General features: G+C 41.1%; 1 protein-coding gene across 1 annotated transcript in view; it reads left to right on the top strand.

The window, feature by feature from the left end:
- The window catches only part of LOC121613566 (contactin-associated protein-like 4), a 66,223-nt gene that overhangs the window by 19,969 nt on the left and 25,823 nt on the right, over positions 1–20,431 (top strand). The window contains exons 3-6 of the mRNA XM_041947019.1: positions 3,325–3,518; positions 7,727–7,874; positions 11,197–11,400; positions 20,239–20,414. Of these exons, the coding sequence (XP_041802953.1) occupies positions 3,325–3,518; positions 7,727–7,874; positions 11,197–11,400; positions 20,239–20,414 (722 nt within the window). The remainder of the gene's footprint in view (positions 1–3,324; positions 3,519–7,726; positions 7,875–11,196; positions 11,401–20,238; positions 20,415–20,431) is intronic.

The raw sequence follows: 20,431 nt of genomic DNA, 5'->3' as shown, positions 1-20,431 counted from the left end.
CAGCAAAATGAGCAGAGACTCTTGGAGGCAACACGCAGCTCTGTTTAAGAGAAACACTGAGCTATTTCTGCTTCCTCGAAACACAGCCTTGTTGCGCTGTTAGCCTGTGCATTCATTCATGAAAGAGTGATGCTATTAATGCAATTTTTACTCAAATTCCTTAACTGGTCATCAGCCACATCCTTGATCGATCACTGATTACTCATTCAAAGCTTATAAGATGTTTTTCCCATTCTGAAAACTTTATTTCAACACTTGCTGGCCTATTTTTACAGCATGACTCTGAACTTATTTTGATTATAAATCAAAGCCTCTGTTTAGGATTTTAAAATGTGAATGGGCTGAAAGCAACACATAGACTGCAGCAGGATTTCCTCCTTTCCCACAAAAACCTGCTTTAAAAAATGCTTTAATCACGGTGCCTTTAAATAAAATGAACTGCCACTGATCAAAATTGCTGCTTCTGCTCCTCCACTGTTGGGTGTCATTTAAACTGGCTATAGACGAGTTTCTTTGCCTTAACGTATCATTATGAAGTAAATGTTGATTGCACAGAGTAATGACACCATCGTTTAGATTGGTTCTCCACATGCCTTGTTTTCTCTCTGCAATCTTGCCTGCCACTGCGGACGATCTCCCTGGAAAATGAAGGCTGACTGGCGATCCAGTCCGGCTGGCGCCATTTATATCTGCTTCATGTCTCCATTATAGATTAAATCAATCAATGAACTCACATTTTTTCTCCTAGTGTTCCTGAAAGGTTGTCTGTTTCCATATAAATGTGAGCTAAGTATTCAATCTGGCAATTCACTGTAAACTACAGGTCTTACAGTATCCTCTCCTGCAATGATTGATACCCAGACATCATCAATCACATCATGAAGCCTTTTAAAATGCCAGTTCCGAGCTGTTAAAAACGTGCAGAAGACATTTCATTCTGAGCAGACAGATTCTTGGGTACAGCCTTGATACTGGTTTCAAAACACTAGTCTCTGACAGTGCTGTAGTTACACATCCAACCAAAGTCTTGCATGGAGAAGTGATGCCTCTGATGACGACGACATGTCGCAAAGTCGTTCAAGTTTTTCCGCTTGAAACTGGGGTCTGATTCCTCTAATGTGCATCCTGGAGATGTTTTGCTGCTTTGAGAAGATTCAGGCTCTGAGTGATTTAGTGTTTCCTGAAGGCCCTCGCCCAAACTCGGCTGGTAACCATGTGGCTCAAAAGACTCAAAAGAACTTTGACATCAGTGCATTTGTACAATCTGTGGCTGTCACTACCAAAGGGATTGTAGTGACAAAAGGAAGACACTGATTCAGTCTGTGGTTATGACTGATTAGAGATTTCTCAAAAAGTCACCCACAAGCGAGCAGCTGCCGTTGTTTAAATATGGAGAAAATTATTTTTTTTAAACTAAAAACACATCTCAGCCTCTTTAATTATGGTCTGTTATGACTTAATGTTTTATAGCAATACAGAAGGGTTTTATGGTGGACTTTTTCCTGTTTTTACTTCTTTATTAGGACCATATCTGGAAAGAGAGCACTTTCATTACATCTTCACAGGACTGTTTGAGGGTTAAGACTTGGTTTTAGGGTTAATTTATTGTTTGCCTCTGAGTTTCGCATCTTCGGTCGAGGTTGTGGGGATTTGAGCCAGAGATGCTCCTGGGAGAATATGGTGGTGTTAGGCGTTCAGGTAGAAATGGCTAACATATGGGGAAGGCTAACAATGGGCAGGCCACTGATCAGTGGGATAGAACGCTCAGAGGATGCTGCAGGGCTTGTTGAATCTCCTAAAAGGAGATTGTTAAAGCTTCCCTGTGGAGTTTTCTTGTAAACAAACAAATTTATTTTCACATTCAGTTTTTCACAAAAAAAACTTGCTTGTATGCTTGAGATGCATTTCCTTTAATTAATAATTCAAATTCTGTTTGTTAACCGCCTTGAGTGGCACACTGCTAAGTGTGTGCATGTGTATCCTACAAGAAACAAACAAAATGGGGACCCACTTGTAAAAACATTCCTCTGTAGCAGAGCCTGGCAACGGGCAAAAACTCCAGCCCTGGCCTGGCCCGAGGCGTTCAAGCCCAGTCTGAAAAAGCCTGCAGTTTTTCTGCTTGAGAACAACACCATTATCACGTTAAAGCTCTCTTTGATGCCCACTCTCTCTGATGCATGCAAAAACACACGCGCTACTGAGAGGTTAATTTATTATAGGCCTTAAACTTAATAATCAGTGCCACCGACAATCATGCCACAAATACTAATACCGACTGTCCATTACAGAGAAGAATAAAGCAGTAGAGAGTACCCACGCTCCAAGCTGATCCTCTGCATGGTCAACTGAACTGTCAGTGTGTGTGTGTGTAATGCACATGAATCAAAGCTATATAACAGAGTCAATATGCTCTGCGCTGACAGTTCATGGGCACAGTGAGAGAAGTTAAACAAGTCCAACCTGACCAAAATGCGCTGGCCAGGATCAACTCAGTGTGTCGATTCCACCACCTCTGAGTCATGGTTGAGGGACAGCCAATGGTAAAATATGCCAGGTACAGGATTTGTGGAGAGCTAAAGTGCTGATCCACTGCAGGGAAAGGGTCAAAGGAATGCAAAGGAAGTAGTCTGGATGCAGGCATATGTAAAAGTCTATCCACATGATGTCCTGACAGTGACAAATGTCAGTTTGGTATGACTCAGCACTTTCCCTTGTGCACGCACACCTTTTGGCATTTTAATTATTTAATGTATCCACATCTGATGGCCCTCTGCCCTGTTACTCAGAGTATATATGAACATCTGCTGCGAACTGGCCATTTTAATATTGTATAAGGCTTGCAGTGTTGACCATAAATGCCTCAGCTGCAGCTTGTTTTATGCACAGAAGATTCATAAACTGCAGATTAAACTCTTTTGACTGCTCTAAATTAAACATCACAGAGTGTTGATAAAGCATTTGAGCTCAGAGCTTTTAAACTATGGAAAAGTTTCTGATGTAGATGAATTTGTCTTCTTTTAAGAAACATCTGAAAACTCTGTATGGATTTGCATTTGTTTGAAAACTTATTGTTCTTGTCAGTGCAGTGACAGTATTTAAAGAATTCAGCGGTGCAGATATTTCCATTCGTCTTAAGTGACGTGTTTAAATTAATTTTATTCCCCTTTGATTTTCCAGCTAACTAACTTTCATGAGAAAAGCGTCCCGCAATTCATGTTATTATCAGTGTTTTTCGTTCTGAACCTAAACATGATTTTTCTGTCACGACTGAAAGTCAGAGCTTCATTCTTTGGATGATACAAAGGTGTTTCTCTCTTCCTCCAGGAGCTGGAGGTTGGTCTCCTCTGAGTTCAGACAGATATCAGTGGCTGGAGGTCGACCTGGGTGGGCGGACACAAATCACTGCTGTTGCCACGCAAGGCCGCTATGGCAGCTCTGATTGGCTGACAGCCTACCTGCTGATGTTCAGCGACACAGGACACAACTGGAGGCAGTATCGACAGGAAGACAGTATAGGGGTGAGTGCGATGTATTAAAACTATACAGACAGCTCAATATGTAATGCAATAAGCAGTAGAAGAACTGATTTATTAATGTTAGGAGGAAAGTGATTCTGCACTCATCACCAGCAGAGACTAAAGGCCGTTTTCCCTGCAGGTATTTTATGTCACAGCTAACTAATTGTTATTAATACCATTAAGAATAGTTCTGTAATATTGTTAGTGCAATTGTCCCAGTGAGCCATGACAGTGTGACAATGATGCACAATACCCTGAAACCAAAGCAGCTAAATTAATTCTATTATTTCCACCTCTTTTCCCACTGCGACAGGTCAAAATGCAAAAAAACTGCTACTATTACAACAACAATGTTCCTTTAAAGGTTGACACAAATCATTTTGCATGTAATTTGCTGATAATTGATGTTATGTGCAGATGTTCAACATCCTCAGCCAATGCATTGACCAAAAACAGTGAAACCATGAAAGAGAGCTTTTGCAGACATGCACCTGATAAACTGATGTTTGCTTTTTAGCAGCACCAATAGGGAAATGTGCTACTATGAGACTCACTTGCAAAAATAACAACGGTTTAAGAGTACAAAAACATCACAAAGACAGACTGCAATTGCTGTAATCGCAGCTTTTCTATACCTTTTCACTTACTTTAGAAGGTGACTGCTGACATTATAAAGCTTCTCTATATTAAACATCTCAACAGCTCCCCTGAGATGTTGACCTCGACTGGGGATATTGTTGGGCGGTGGAAAGAGTACTTTGAGGATATCCTCAATTCCATTGCCATGCCTTCCGTAGAGGAAGCAGGGGCTGGGGACCCAGAGGTTGGCTCATCCATCACTCAGGCTGAGGTCACCAAGGTAGTTCGGAAGCTCCTCGGTGGCAAGGCACCAGGGGTGGATGAGATCTGCCCTGAGTACCTCAAGTCTCTGGATGTTGTCGGGCTGTCTTGGTTGACACGAGATCTCGGATACAAGCGGCTGAAATGAGTTTCCTCCGCAGGGTGGCGGGGCACTCCCTTAGAGATAGGGTGAGGAGCTCTGTCACTCGGGAGGAGCTCAGAGTAGAGCCGCTGCTCCTCCACGTTGAGAGGAGCCAGCTGAGGTGGCTCAGGCATCTTCAACGGATGCCTCCTGGACGCCTTCCTGGGAGGGTGTTCCGGGCATGTCCCACCGGGAAGAGGCCCTGGGGAAGACCCAGGACACGCTGGAGGGACTATGTCGCTCGGCTGGCCTGGGAGCGCCTCGGGGTCCCCCCGGAAGAGCTGGAGGAAGTGTCTGGGGAGAGGGAAGTCTGGGCTTCCCTGCTTAGACTGCTGCCCCCGCGACCCGGGAAGAGAATGGATCCTCAGTCGACTTAGAAATCAGACTGAGGAAATGGAAAAAATGTGTACTGCAACACACCAACCAGAAGGAAAACTATCTTAGTCAAAGAGAATTGTGCAGTATTATTAGAAAGTGTAGTAAATTGTACGGCAAAGCATTAGCAGATAGTAAAGCATCCATTAAAAGCATCATCCTGCAGACAGCACAACACCTTTTGCAAAGAACAAACAGCATGAAAACTATACCAGCACTGAACACCACATTTCCCAGTTCATTACCAGCCATCAATAATCTCTCCCCCTTCATTAATCATGAGTTAGGTTTACCAGATTGGCTCACTAAGCCCCATTAACTATGAGAAGATCACGTTTACTAATTGAAAAATCAGCTTTCACATAGCTCTCCGCCACTGTGCAGAATGCCTGACCTGCTGTATCTCAAAGAAAACCTTCCAGTTTATTCAAAAGTACCACATCCAGTGGAATTAGCATCTCATTTCCTTTTGAGATTGTATGTTTCTTCACCTCTGGGCTCTCTCGCCCGCCGTGTTAACCACATTACACTTAGATAGTAGGTAGAGGCAGTCAAGCATTACCTCGCAGCTCCCGCTATCGACAGAAAATTCTCCCATTTGCAGCGATGCTGTGGCGAACAGCTTCAATTTAAAGTTGATGAGAGGTAAGACTCTCACAGCGAGGGTAAAGCTAATGTCAAGCTCCTTCAGAGAGACAGAACAGAAAAGGGCTTCTCACGGCTTAAAAGCTTGTTGATTTCACACTCAGCATAAATCAGGATAAATCCGCAGCATGTCTCAAAAGTCCTTCTAAAGCTCCACATATTAGTCAGCCTAGTTTATTATGGCTTTCGGGGAACAGAGTCGACTGCTGAGCTGCTTCATCAGTCACAATTCCTCCAGGACCTCTCTTTCTTTTAAGCTTAGAGGCCACAGTTTGTGAGGCTGAGTCACGCTCCCTCCTTCTCTAATTTCCTTCTCCTCTTCCTCTCGTCACAGCCACTGCAAAGATGTGAAAGAGCAAATGGTGTTCGGAATCTGTACTCTCCTAATCAGAGAATACAGCATCCATCAGTGTTAATGGAGGTCAAGAAAGTGGCACTAAATAATACCTCCTCCCTACAGAACAGGTGAAGGCAGGTTCTGTAAATGAGCGTCATCCTGAAATGAAAATATGTGCCGAGTAGCTTTGATTGATGAATATTTAGTCATGAATATTTAATGTTATACATATTTTATGTTAAAGAGAAAAACTGAAGATTTGAAATAAATCAAAAGGGGATTTAAATTTGAGCTATTGTCTCACATGACAAGTGAAACCAATATATATTTACCGAATTCATTCAGTTTACAAAGATTTAGTTTTTCTAATGCATGCTGTTGTCTGCAGTGAATGGAAGTAGTATTCAAATATTTTGTGTCTATAACATGTAGTTGGCATTTGTCATCTGTGCTGAGGGTTAGCTGTTTTTGCTGCTGCATGGAGGCTAAAATACCCACCAACAGCACATCTGAGTGTGTCTTTAGGGTGAGTGAAGGACAGTTAGCTTAAAAATGACATTTCTCCTGTTTTGGGACTAGTTCATGAAGCCTTTTGTCATGTTTAATTTTGACATTGTTCCTCTTTCACTCTAAAATCCCATTTGATCGCAGCTTTTCACTCCCTGACTTTTTGACTTTCCCCTTTAAACTTGCGCTGAAAGAATAAATGAGTAAAATAAAGTGTTGTGCCCCTCATTTGTCGTTTGTGGAGGTTTGGAGTCTGTTTTCTGACCAGCTCAGCTGCTCGAAGCTGTGGGTCGGCCGTCAGTGTATCACAGACAACCTGATTATGAGAATTTATTCAGACAACCCCAAATCAACATTTCAGGGAAACAGCATCTGGTGGAAATGTTAATGTCATGAGATTGATCCTGTTCAGAAATTCTCTTTTCTTGCCCACCTCCGTAGGGAGGTCAGAGGTCAGGATCAGCTAGAGACCAGCAGCCTGGAGCTACTGGATTTAGTGGTGTGTTCAAAGACATTTCAGCTGTGTAGGTGTCCTCCATTTGAGGAAGGACATCGCGCACTAAGCCATCCTGCAGCCCCTTTACTTTCTAACAGTGCTCAAATTCTGCAGTTTAATTGTAGGTTGAGTTTACAGTATTTGCATATAAATTAAAAAAACGGATAAAGTGTTCAGAGCCAAGAGAGACAAAAATCAGAAGCAGAGATAATTAAGGAGGAGCAGACACTAAGTCGCAAAGATATCAACATTTAGGCTGAGGTACAATCAAACAAAATGTTGTTTACTAAGCTAACACTGTTTTATGTCTATGCCACAGTGAAAAGAAGCAGAAATACCTGAAAAGAGAAAGCAAAGTAGACTACAGTAGACATAAAGTGTATGGCTTATATAGAAAGTTTATAAAAGGACTGACGATCAAGTCCAACTTGAAGCTTAAAGGCAAAAACATAGCAGAGGGAGTGTGGTAGCATTGCAGAGGTTAATAAATGCTATTCTCCATGGACCAAGTGTTTACCAAAGCATCTAAAAGATATAAAACTACAAGCAGTGCTTCACAAATCTAATTTTCTACCTGATTGAGGAACCATTCACCAGGAACGTGGCCCCATCTCCACAATATTCCCTTCATTAAGAGGAAAATCAAACATATAATTTCTCCCAGAAGCCTTGGGGATTGCCCTTCAGCTTCAATACAGAGATGAAAGAACATGTTCACTTATATAGCAGTAAGCTAGACTACAATAAGGACCCAGAGGGAGAAATTTCACACTTTATCTTTGTGGTGATACACAAGCGAAAGGCGGACAGGCGCGTGGATGGAAAGCCAGAAGACAAGCTAACTCACTGCTGATGTGTTTTTCCAGGCCTTTCCAGGTAACAGTAATGCAGACAGTGTGGTCCAGCACAAGCTCCAGCACCCGGTGATCGCTCGCTACGTCCGCCTGATCCCCCTGGACTGGAATCCCAATGGTCGGATTGGACTCAGACTGGAAACCTACGGATGTCCTTACAGTCAGTTTGGGCTTTTTTTTGTCCTGCACATACAGACATAAACTGAAGAGTGGACTGAAATACTGACGCCTTCTTGTTTTACATCATTGTTTACAAAAAATGACCCAGATTTAATGCTGGTTTCAGACTTTTTGTCCGTTCACATGGTCACTGTGTCAAATTAGGTGATTATAGACTTGACAGAGACACATGACAGAATACATGCTGTCTCCCACCAATCATAGTTTCCCATCTTTCTCGATCTGTGTGATGTCATTGGGAAGGAGGTGCTTGGGACAGACCTCTGGCATGTAAATGTAAAGAAACGATGGCGTCCAAAGTAATGTGTATGATACTTGTGTTTGTTCAGAAATGCTTGAAAACGGAAACTGTGATCTCAGATTATTATATTATTATATTATCGGGCTAATGTCACATCATCTGAATTTGGCATAAGAGGTCAGAATTTTTGTTTTTAAAGCGAAACATCAGAAGCAGCCCGGATTTGAAGGAATTAAATTTGATTAGCTGCATTTCAGATGAGCACATGTGTTAACTTTCTCTTCAGTCTTTTCATATTTTTCTTTTACATCCTGCAACAATGATACTTTCCACTGTCTCATGTTAGGTAGTTTAGACTCCGCCAGGATTACATAATTAGTCAAGCACCATGATGAATTTTGGCATTTCCATTATGAACGATGGCATTCACAGTGTTTTACTTGACTGAATTTGCCTTCCCTCATCCACCCGTATCCTTTGGCATTTTCAAAGTGGAGGCTGACGTGCATCATGATCCTGCAATGCTTTTTTCATTCTTTTAATTTCCTTTGTTGGTGAAACGTTGGTGCATTGTACAAGAAAGTACCATAACGTCATTGTTAAAAAAAAATCAGTATTTGTTTTTTATTTTAAACATCCAGCGCATTAAATTTCAGGTTTTAATGTGCAGCTTATAAATCTGCATATAATTATGGATTGAAAGACGCCTTATGTGTGTACAATATACACACAATGCTAACAGGAGATGAGGAGCAGATGGAAAGGAGGCAGCAGATTAGGGTTGGTTAGGTGCGAGCCAAATGGGGCAAACTTCAGGAGCCTACCTGGTACCTGCTGGACAGGTGAGTAAGGGGCAGAAAGACACAGAAACAGCATGAGAAGAGGAGAAGTGAGGCCAGAGGAGGACGGAGAGCTGCAGCCATGACAGTAATAGAAGGCGTCTTTCTTTGTCTGCAGCTCGACAGAGAAAGTTTCATTATGCTACATGAATGCAGGCAGAAGTAATTTGTCTGTAAGAAGTCAAGCCAGTGTGAAAAGTTAATCAGTTCTTCCACGGCCCCAAACAGTATTTCCACAGAAAAAAAAACAAACCGGGTCCTACTCTGCACACAAAGGCAGTGAAAAAAATCAGACAACAAAAATAAAATGACATTGTGATATCAACACATGAGGGACTAAAACAACTCAACGCGTGAAACATTGTGATGAAAATAAGATGTTTATTGTAACCCTGGTGCGAGGGTGAATTATCCTCTGATGAGCAACGATATCAAGAGTGCGAGCTTGTCTGGGGGTTCAGTTTGATTAAACGGGCTTTAATTAGAAAAGGTAAAAAGGACGAGAAAAAGAAGTTTGAGGCTTTTACTTTTGAATAATTAAAATGTTGGGTTTTTACTGTTTCCAGCATCACTCTCAGCAGTAAAAGCTCAAATGCACCAGATGCAGTAATTGATGCATCTCAGCTGACATTTCTAATTTGATGCTTCGATAGCGGCACCGTGGGCGTGAGATTTGCAGCACAGCAGCACTCAGCACCATGACAGGCAATGTTAGTGTATCATTTTCTTTAGAGTGACATGACAGACGCTCCATTGTCTATAATCTGCTCTTCATATTCAGACACTAGCGACAACATTAGCTTCTCGATGAAGTGTTTGCATTTGGTCGATGCTTGATCAGTCACTCTGCCTGCTGTCTTGTGGGAAAACCTGCATTTGGTTAAAGTGTTGCATGAGTTAGAGTCGTCCAACCAAAATAAAATCAAAATGTAGGATTAGTGCTTTGTGGTGCTTCTTACACTCATAATAGAAAGACAGGCCCATATTAATGAAGATCAGTGAAGGCACAAAAAGGTTTTTATTCATTAACATTTAGCTGGAGTGGAACCAGAATGGTTTATTTGTTTTGTTTATCATCAAGAAGATGCAGAAAATGATGGAATAGGTCTGTTGGATCCCACCTCCTGCAGAAAGAGGCAGATTAGCAGAAAGATTTAAAGAGATGTGCTTTGAGAAACAGCTGTGCAAAGCATCAGTGACAGGGAAATAACGGTGCTACACCCTGCACGGTTTAAGCATCTCCATCATTAACATTTGTCTTCACTGAATGTGCATATGAGCTGGTTAAAATTCTGCCAAAGAGTAATATTACACATATAAATATATGTTATTGGCACTAAGGGAAATTCAAAATGTGTCTTATTCACAGCTGAAATTTGAGTGAAGAGACTTATTTGAAAATAACACATCAGATTTCCCATCATCCCTCCTGAATTCGGTGTGTTTGCACATCTTCCTACCAAAACAGTCTTCAATGTTTTCTGTCAAAGTTCAGCTTTTTTTACACCTAAAGGACAGTAAATTCTTCCTGTTTTGTCCAGTAAAATCGTCCTTTCTTCTGTGCTCTGTGCAAAACCACCAACAATCTGCCATATTTCAAAATATAACATGGTGCCACCCCTGATCTAACAGCAGTACACTATACAAATACACTTTTGCTTTTTGTGCTTAATTTGGAGTATGTTTTGCATGTACTTCTAAATAGTTGTCATTAAATTTTACTTGTAAATGTATTAAACATTATTGTACTAATACTGCAGTGGTATTCCAAAGTACTTATAAAGTTGTACTTTATTTTACGTGTATTATAAATTGTACTTTTAAAAAGTGCACTAAATTACAAAAGATAAAAAGTAACTAAAAAATATTATAGTGGATTAAATAGAAGTAGACTTATTTTCAAGTCCTTTGTAAAACCCTATGATATACGATACACATATATGACAATTTGAAAAAAGTTGTGCCAGTTTAACACTTAAAGTATACTCAAGCATTACTCAAGTAGTACTCAAGGGTTACTTGAGTACACTTCAGTATACTTGAAAGCGACAAAAAATAGCACAACTTGTACTTAACACATTCTTCAAGAAGTATAATTTAAGTTGAATATTTTTTTCATCTGGGAATAAGCTGTAGGCATTTTGACCGTGTATAGTTCTACTGTAAAAGTTTACTTTTTTGGACATACGTGGGAAGAATGCTTGGTTTTGTCGTTTTTTCAGACTCTGACGTGGTGAGCTTCGACGGCCGCAGCAGCCTTCTCTACAGGTTGAGTCCCAGGCCGAGGCAGATGAGCAGGGAGAGCATCTCGCTGAAATTTAAAGCCCTGAGGAACTCCGGGACCCTGCTTCACGCAGAGAGGCAGAGCGAGCACAGCCTCACCCTGGAGTTAGAGAAAGGAAAGCTTCTCCTGCTGCTAAGAAAAGGTACAACTCTGAAATACTTGCTCAAAGTCATACTGGCACGCTTCTGATTGGTCAGACATATTTTCAACCATCCCAGTGATGCAAATATCTTGGTGACTTGTATTAGAAGCCATGACACCCATTTCCACAGACTGACTCATTAATGGTTCAGTCTTTACTGAGCTGCAGAGGATTAGCAAGTTTCTTTGCTGTGATTAGTCTGGTTGTGTGCTCAACAATATCAGCAGTCTGTGAGGTGTTTTACTGCTCTCACACATATCTATTGGGGGACGATATAATGGTGTTTAATGACCACTCCTGTCTGTTCTTAAGTTGGTGCCATCCATTTACTGGTATTGTGAATGAAAGGGGGTTTAACACATGAGGTGCAGTTTACTTGTCGAGAGCCACCTGTGCAAGTCGAAATAACTGTTTTCTTCTTCCATCTTGCAAATATTGATTTGGGCTTTTTAAGATGATGCATTTAGGAGGATTAAATGAAAGGCGCTATCCAGGGAAATGTACAATCCAGTGTTTTTGGAGCTCCACTCTTTCTATATATTAAAAATCAGGTATCGGTCTTTTAAAAACCCTTTGGGTTTCCAAATGTTATGGAAGTGCAATGCTTAATTGCTGGAGTGCTCGTGTTTGTGGCTGAGCTCAGCTTCTTTTGGCTGTTGTTTGGCATGCATCTTTTTTCATGCTGTTTATTTGCATGGCGGTGAAATACTTTACTGTTCAGACTACAAGCGACGATGTAGAGCAATACTTCCATTCACAGGCATTTGATTTATGTGTCTCCTTGCTTTGCTGTTCTGCATCTAAAACTGCTGAGCTCTACATGTCCTGCATTTAGCGCTGCTGCTACGCTCGTGACTTCTGCGAAACAACGTCATGAGAGATTGTCCTCCTTACAGACCACTATATTACTCTTGTGATTTTAATATGCATAATTAAAGATCTGAGCCTGCTTTTGCAGTTGGTGGATTAGATTTATGCATTTGAATTCACTGAACAGTGTGTTTTCTTTGCTGTCTGAGGTGTGTAGCAGTGATAGCTGGTGTCTAGCTTTGGCTTCTGTATATTATGTCTCTGCTTGCTGAGCTTGGTGTTGGTGGTTGCAGGATGCGATGTGGAACATATTCTTTTGGCTCTGTTGTTTTTCTGCCATGTTCTGCCTTCTCGGAATCACTTCACCTGGGGGGGGGGGCAAACGGAATATCTAACGATTAAGTAATTAGCAATAAATGAGTGGCTGGTTCAGAGAGTTAATCAGGAACGACTTAAGAGGAAAGTGCTTGTTATTCCAATTCATAGAAATTTCTGAACTAATCATTCAGCCTGTTCTCTAGTGGCTCATCATTATAAAGTCCTTGATAGTGAGTTATTCAGGGACTCATTAACAATTAATTATTTATCAGGTAGTTCTTGATTCGTTCCTCACTCTGTAGTAGCTGCTTTTTGTGTACCATATTGTCAAAAAAATTTTCATCTCATATTGTGTAACAGCCAGTGATACAGGACAAAAGCACGACACACAAAATGTCCAGAAAAACAAGAACTTTAGGTTCGGTACACAGGAGATCAGTCAGGACAAAGCCAGTCCAATAAGGGACACTCAACAGGAGGGACAAAGACAATCTGGCACAGAGGGGAGTGGAGACAAAGACTTCACACACACAAAGGGAGGAACACATCAGTGCAGAGCAGGAGACACACTGAGGCAGGAAGTGAGGTGTCTGGAATGGGGTGGGTACATTAAAATAAAACAGGAAATAATGATCATAAGAAACTGAAAACACGACACAAAGTGAGACTAAACATTTTACTGTGCAGACTGCCATGTATGGGCAGTAACACTAAAGGCTGAATTTAAAACCCTAAACCTAACCCTACGCACCTTTCCATCCATAGATATGCAAAGGTTTTGCTCCTTTCATTACTCATGGTTAGGAAAGACATGCCGCTATTTTGGAAGAGTGAAAACAAGGTTGATTGTGTATCTCTTTCTTCTTTGCTGCTGCACAGAAATTAGGTTTTGTTGTGTTTTTTTCTCAGGTTGGGGGAGTTGGACTGGTTTCTGATTCGAGGCCAGAAGCAGACTTTGTTGCTGCTTGAGTTATAACTCCTCCTCAACCCCAGATTCTCTTAAAAAACCACAAAGGTTTGTGAGTTGGTGAGTCAGGAGAAGCTGTCTATGAAAAAAGTCCTAATTATTTGTCCCTTCTTGTAAATTTGGCAATACAGTAAGTTTCCTTCCTTTGTATAAAAACATCCCGGTGTGTTGCAGTACCTGTGTGTAGGCTAGTCTGTGACTAGATCATTTAAATGCATCATTAATAGCAGATTAGCTGCACAGATGAGCCCTATGCGTTGCACACACATGCATTAACAGGTATTTCTTCCTTTATATCCTTCATTTCCCGTCATATTGATTTCATTTTTCATGCTGTTCTGTTGAATAACACATCTTTTAGCACTTTTATGCCTCAGAATAGACTTATAATCAATAATCAGAGGCCTGTCTCTTTTAGCTTTCTCATTTGCTCTCTCTCTGAACTTATATTTTATCTTACTTTAAAACAAATATCTGCATGTTGTGTAGCCTACTGGTGGCAGCACATTTTTTACACCAACCAAAGGCAATGGGTTTTTTCCTTATCTGGATAACATGTCTGGATACAGATTGCTTTTTAATGCCAGATGCAAATGGTGGGTTACCATGAAACTGTCAATGATTAAGTTTTAAATCCAGCCTGGTCTCACAGCAGATCATGGCGTATGACTAACATGCCAAGTCTGAAGTACGTGTTAACACAATGCATTTTTTGCCTTCCACGTTTCATTTAACTCCTTCCAAACTGAGCTTTTTGCATGGCACAAACATAGATTAAAAAAAATAAATAAAAAAATCAGATGACAAAGAATAAAGAGTTAGGAAGTATGTATGGAAGAGGTGGGGTGGGTGGATGGATGGGTCAACACGGGACTTTCACCAAGGAGAGAGTTCGTGTCCCGTGTGAAACCAAGAATCAGCGTTGATTGATTTGAACTTACGTCTTGAAGTAACCTTACTTGATGTGTTTAACTTACATTACATAAGTAACATTAAGTTAGCTGAAGGTCAAGTGACTATGATGTCCTTTCCTGTGTGTCCAAAACCTCATAAAATGCAGAGAGTGTTAACTGACACACGCAAAGCTTAAAATGCGACATGGCGTGTGAAATATTCTGAAGTGGCGTGCTATAAATACACCGACCCATGAGATTACAATATTAATTCATTACATATGCTGACAAATACATGTTTTCAGGAACTAAGAGAAACTGTCATCCTTCTCAGATGGGAATGGAAATGTGACATTTTTAAAAAATGAATAAAAAATGTGTATTTTTGGATGTCCCTGCATTCTCACAAATATTCATAGCTCTGCGTGTGCATGTCTCCAGAAGGGTTAATCACAGCGTTGCATCCCATGAGCAGTTTGGCTCAGGTCCTTGCTCCATGGCACTTAAGATGTAATATCAGCCACTCTAACTCAAGGCCATTGTGTGCTCCTTAAACAATTAACAAACTTTAACTTTGAAAACAAGTAATTAACTCATTTGCACCTTTACCTGCATTAAATTCTCATTACTGTGTACTGGTCTGGGCCCCACTGTAACACCACATTATGAGCGTTTTGTTCCCCCGTGTACCCTAAGCAGCCTTCAGCAGCACTTAACAGAAGACACTTAGTTCCACTCTGTTTGCCTGGAGCCGTCCAAACTGTTTGAATAAATACACCGGCTTATTAAAATTCATGCGCTCTCTCCAAAAGCATCCCATTTCCTCGCTGCCATACATTCATCAAAATGTTTATAGTTCTGTAGCTCACTGGCTCATAATTAAGCTCAGCTTTTTTTTTCCCCCCTGCTGCTGGAATGAGAGTAAATATACGAGGTTTCGCTGATCTTGTGCCTTCTGGCTGAGCTTTTGTTTGTTGAAGAATGAAGGTTTCAGAAAGGACGTCAGGATTAAGCCGAGTGTTTCTTTTCCCGATGAAATAAGAAGCTTGCCAGATATAAATAATGCACAATGATACGCAAATGAAGACCTTGCATTGCAGTTTGTTTTTTAAGATATATCTCAAGATTGGATATTAATTTGCTCCCGAATGGGGAATTTGTTTGCGCAAAGGCACAGTACAATCCGCACACTGTATGTGTACATGGATGCTTACAAGACAAACTGACAGAGAGCATTTTGTGTGAGTTCATGTGATGCAGAGTAAATGTGAAAGATCTCGAGTTTATTCATGTGGTTCACTTATGACCTGAAGGAAGGCTCTCAAATTCTTCCCAAAGGGTTTGACAGCAGCTGCCTGCGGAGCTCAGAGTTTCAGATAGAAGCTGCTGAAATGGAGAAGATTGATCTGTGGTCGTATTAAAAATGCTCGGGCTGGAGGTTCAGTTGCTGTTGGAGCCTCCATCATGTAATAACAGACTGATGGGACTGTAAGCACCGGATATGTGTCAAAAGCGGCTCCATTTTATTTTATTTGGCTTTTTGATTCATTCTCAGCACCAAATAGAGAATCTTGAGGACTGAGAGCTTTTTTTTCCCCACTTATAACCGACTCCAAAGAAGTTCTGTAAAACAAATACAGAATGTGCTTTTTTGACGTATACTTAATTGTAAACAGTGTGAAAATATATTTAATGTTTTAACCCATTAACTTCATTGATTTTTGTAAAAATATCTGCTCATTCTGAATTTAATGCAGCAACAAGCTTCAAACAAGTTGGGACAGGAGCAACTAAAGACTGGGAAAGTTGTGGAACACTCCAAAAACACCTGTTGGGAACATTCCACAGGTAAACAGGTTGATTGGTAACAGGTGATTGTCAGGAAGTGGGGTTTCAGGGGAACAAGGATTGAACCCAAATGCAGACACGAGGAAGGGCTGGAGTAATTCTAATGAGTTTATTAACTAAGGTGATGGTAAAAACAGGTAGGCAGGTTAACGTCAGGGAATCCACAAGGGAATCTGAGTCCAGAAAAGAGAGAACGAAGCCAAAGTCCAAAAACACAATGACATGAGTCATGGCAGGGCTAACGAACATAGACACCACTGGAAGATGCTAGACAAACACGTGGTACGTGGCATGGCGAGGAAACAAAGACAACACTAGAAAGCACTTGCATGGAACACGACATGGACAAGAACAAAGACAACACACTCACAAGGTGCATGGCATTGCATGGATTCACAGACAACAACCTGACAAGGACTGAGGGGAAGACACGGGCTTAAATACACCAGGGAGGGCAAGTAATGACACACAGGTGAAACCAATCAGACAATTACAAAGGCGGGAAAACACAGGAAGTAAAGCAAAAAAAGAAACATAATGTGAACTTTCAAAATAAAACAGGATGTGACAAGAATGGACCATGACAACTCAAAAAAAAACCTTCAACATAAAACAGGCATGACGGATCATGAAGCACGGATCATGACAGTGATGGTGTCATGATTGGGTGTGAAAGGAACATCCTGTAAAGGCTCAGTTGTTCACAGTGAGGATGGAGCGAGGTTCACCACTCTGTGAACACATGATTGGATAAAGGAGATTAATACATGAGCTCAGGAACACTTTCGTTAAAACATAGTTTGTTTGCAAATGATTGACTTCTGCTTTTTATTTTGACACAGCGTCCAAACTTTTTTTGGAATTGGGTTTGTACACAAACAGATGCAGGATGGACGCAGACGATGACTCATCCTGGATGCAGTCTGTCAGATCAGCTGTCTCGGTGAATGGTGGGCTGTGTGTCGTGCTCAGTACTGCTGTATTGACTTACCATGTTATTCTGTCTCCACAGTGATTTATAGGAAGGTGTTCAGTCTTACAGGGTTGTAAATAAACCGCTTAGCCCTTCTTTCGAGGAGCAACACGCTCATGTCGGAGAGACCCAGCTGTGCTTCCTTTTACAGCACACAGCTGACTCGTAACAGTAGCGCAGAGGCCACGTTTGACTCACAACGACAAGCTGATTAGCTGCATAAACTACGAGGCTCAAATTTAGTCGCTCGTTTAGTGTCAAGCCCAACGTGGCTTCTTCAAACAGTGTGGATGTGTTCAGAGATCGCTGACTGCTGCTGATGTTGAAAAATCACTGATTGTGTTGATTGATTTTGTAGAAAATGAAAAAGGGGAAAATGAAATAACAACAATCTCTGCTTGATTCTAGCAGCACAGAGGCATTTTCTTTGACAATTTGACAGCTCATGTACAATAATAGAAAGTTTAAACTTTACTCATGTTTTATGCACCTTAAAAACTCTCTCATGAGGAAGAACGGCTGTGGAATATCAATGCAGTGTACTTCTTGCAAAGAAACACACAGCGTTTCTGAAGTTTTCACCAGGAGCTCTTGTTGTCGGCGGGTTCAGAGGTTTCACATTACGCTCGTGTTGACCGAGTGCGTGCACCGTCTCAGTCATTTCAGCCGAACGGAATAAAATGAAAATGCTGAAACAATTACAGCAGGCTGTCATCTGATAAGTGCTGTCAGTGTCTTCCAACAAAATTAGATTTGGAGTTGGAGTGAGGAGCCGTAATGCAGAAGCCGACAGCTGATGATTAGGTGATATTGCCTTGGGGAGCTGTCTGGAACGATCTAGCACACACAGCTACACTGTGAAAAGTAAAAGCAGCTTTGAGGAACTTTGAGCAACTTCTCAGGTCATAAAAACAGGAGAAGTTGAGAGAGTTTTCTGTGAGAATCCATTGAAGGAGGCTTCATGAATCCTGAGGATACTCGCTGAAAATTAAGATGACTGCTGTGATCCTCCCAAAACTTTTCTTCAGATGTGAAGGACTCACAGAATCAACGTTACCTACGCTGGTAAATCCAGCTAATCCAAATCATTTTTCTCTATATATATATACATCACTCAGTCATATGATATGTGCCACTCTTTATTTGTCATTATGAGATCGCTCCTTGTCACATTAAGACATGTTGTGAATTAAATTAAGACTAAATATAGAAGTTGTCATGAGAACTGTTCTCTGACAGAGACAAATAACAGAAAGATGATGAAGCTGTACCACAGGCCATATTTAATAAATGTTGCTTTAAAATGACGGCTCTGCAGCCGGGATGTCTCATTTTGTTAAACGCCTGTTGCCTCATCTCAGGTGGGAGCGACCGAGACGTCAGGAGGGGAGGTGAGGAAAGGAATCAAGGATTTACAAACTAAGAAATGAGAAGAGGGGATTGTGTTCTGCCTTTCTTGGCGCATTGCAGTGTATCTTGGCACATTACCACCACCTTTAGATCAGCAGAACAATGTGAAACCATTGGTGGGACTGTGTATCGCATCTCCTGCATGCACGAGGAAAACAAAAGAAAAACAAAAGAGGAAGTAGAAGTAGAAAAAAGAAAAATACTAGAAGTAAAATACTCTGAATGTTACCTGTAAGTCGCTTTGGAACAACTTTGGATTGCTCCAAAATATTAGTTTGAGGACGAAACAGGAATAAAACTGGATATAGGAAAGCTCTTTTTGACAAAATTGGATAAAATTGAATGTTTTGACAAAACTAACAGGATAGCTTTGCTTCATTTTGGATTTTCTGGCCCTCTTGATGCCTCAAACCTGGCGCCGTCCGGACAGTTTACATCCACTTGCTGACGCTGAACTTTGTGCAAATTAACTTCACCTCTGCAAGCAAACTCACTTCAATTCCATGTGATTCTGAAGAAGATTGAGGTTCTGTGGTTTGGACATGCATGAGGTGTTGACTCCATCAGTAGTAACCAAGATTTTTGCAGCATCTTAATTAAATGCAGTGTGCACCTATGATAAAGTTAAATAATGTTTACTATGAGGGGATATTGAATTGCAAGAGCTGATAATGTATAAAAACATCTTGAATACAGTTGTTTATTTTTATTAGCATTTTGTAGCAATGCAAAAACCTTTGCTGCTGACAATGAATGATATGAAAGCATGAATTCTTGTTTCTTCCTGTTTCACTCTCTCTCTTTGACGTGCTCACACCTGTCTGCTGGTGGTGAAGCACACTTCCCTCTTTCCTCCTCTACCTCCGTCTGTCTCTCTCTAGTCTCTGCTTTGCCACCTATCTGTCCGACAGATCAATGACGACTGATGACTGAACACGTTTCATTCTGTCTCGGCCTCTGTCTTCTTTACTCTTCTTCTACTTCTTTTCTCACACCGACAACGTCGTCTCCTTTGAAATAATATTTAATTCATATTTAATGACCGTGTGCATTTAGCTCCGTCTTCACCTCCTTCTCTCAGCAGAAACTTGGCACTCCGAGAAGTGTTGGCAGAGCACAGAGAACCAGCAGCATTTCCTTTGTCATTTATTCATGCAGCTCTACCTCTTTTTCTACCCCCTTTACTGTTAATTATGTTTAATCAGCTGCCTTCTCTGGTTCTTTCTCAGATGTAGGTTTAGATCTTAGTTCTGGTTCTGAGATCCCCAACAGAAAAGTGTGACTGCCAGTTCACAAAGAGTAAACTGGGATGTGGTGCACCCCAGAGAGAGAAGAGGCTGCACTTTCCTAATATGCTGTTGAAAATACAAAGATATCAAAGCAGGATTCTCTCCTTGAACAAAACATTAGGAATTAACATAAGTGACAAACAGCTAGAAGACGAGTCAGCAACCGCAAATATTTGCCATCAATATTTTCAAGCATCTCCACTAACTTATTTTATTTTATTTTAATTAAAAAAACAAATTCAAGATCTCAGCCTCCTACAGATTTTGCTCATCTTCTCCTTCCTCTACCATGGCCACATCTTCATCTCTCTCCCTGTCTTTCTCCTCCAGGCAGGAGCTCTTCTCCCGACACCCAGCATGTGGTGTCTGTGGGCAGCTTGTTAGACGACCAGCACTGGCACCACATTGCAGTGGAGCATCACAGCACTCACCTTAACCTCACCGTGGACAAAAGCACGCTGTGGGTGCAGATCCCACCAAGATTCACCCACTGGGACCATGACCAGGTGTGTTTGTGTCTGTG

The sequence above is a fragment of the Chelmon rostratus genome, chromosome 11, assembly GCF_017976325.1.
Source record: "Chelmon rostratus isolate fCheRos1 chromosome 11, fCheRos1.pri, whole genome shotgun sequence".
In the NCBI taxonomy this organism is placed as follows: Eukaryota; Metazoa; Chordata; class Actinopteri; order Chaetodontiformes; family Chaetodontidae; genus Chelmon; species Chelmon rostratus.
The sequence above is the reverse complement of the archived record's forward strand: the minus strand, read 5'-3'. Positions and strand labels throughout refer to the sequence as shown.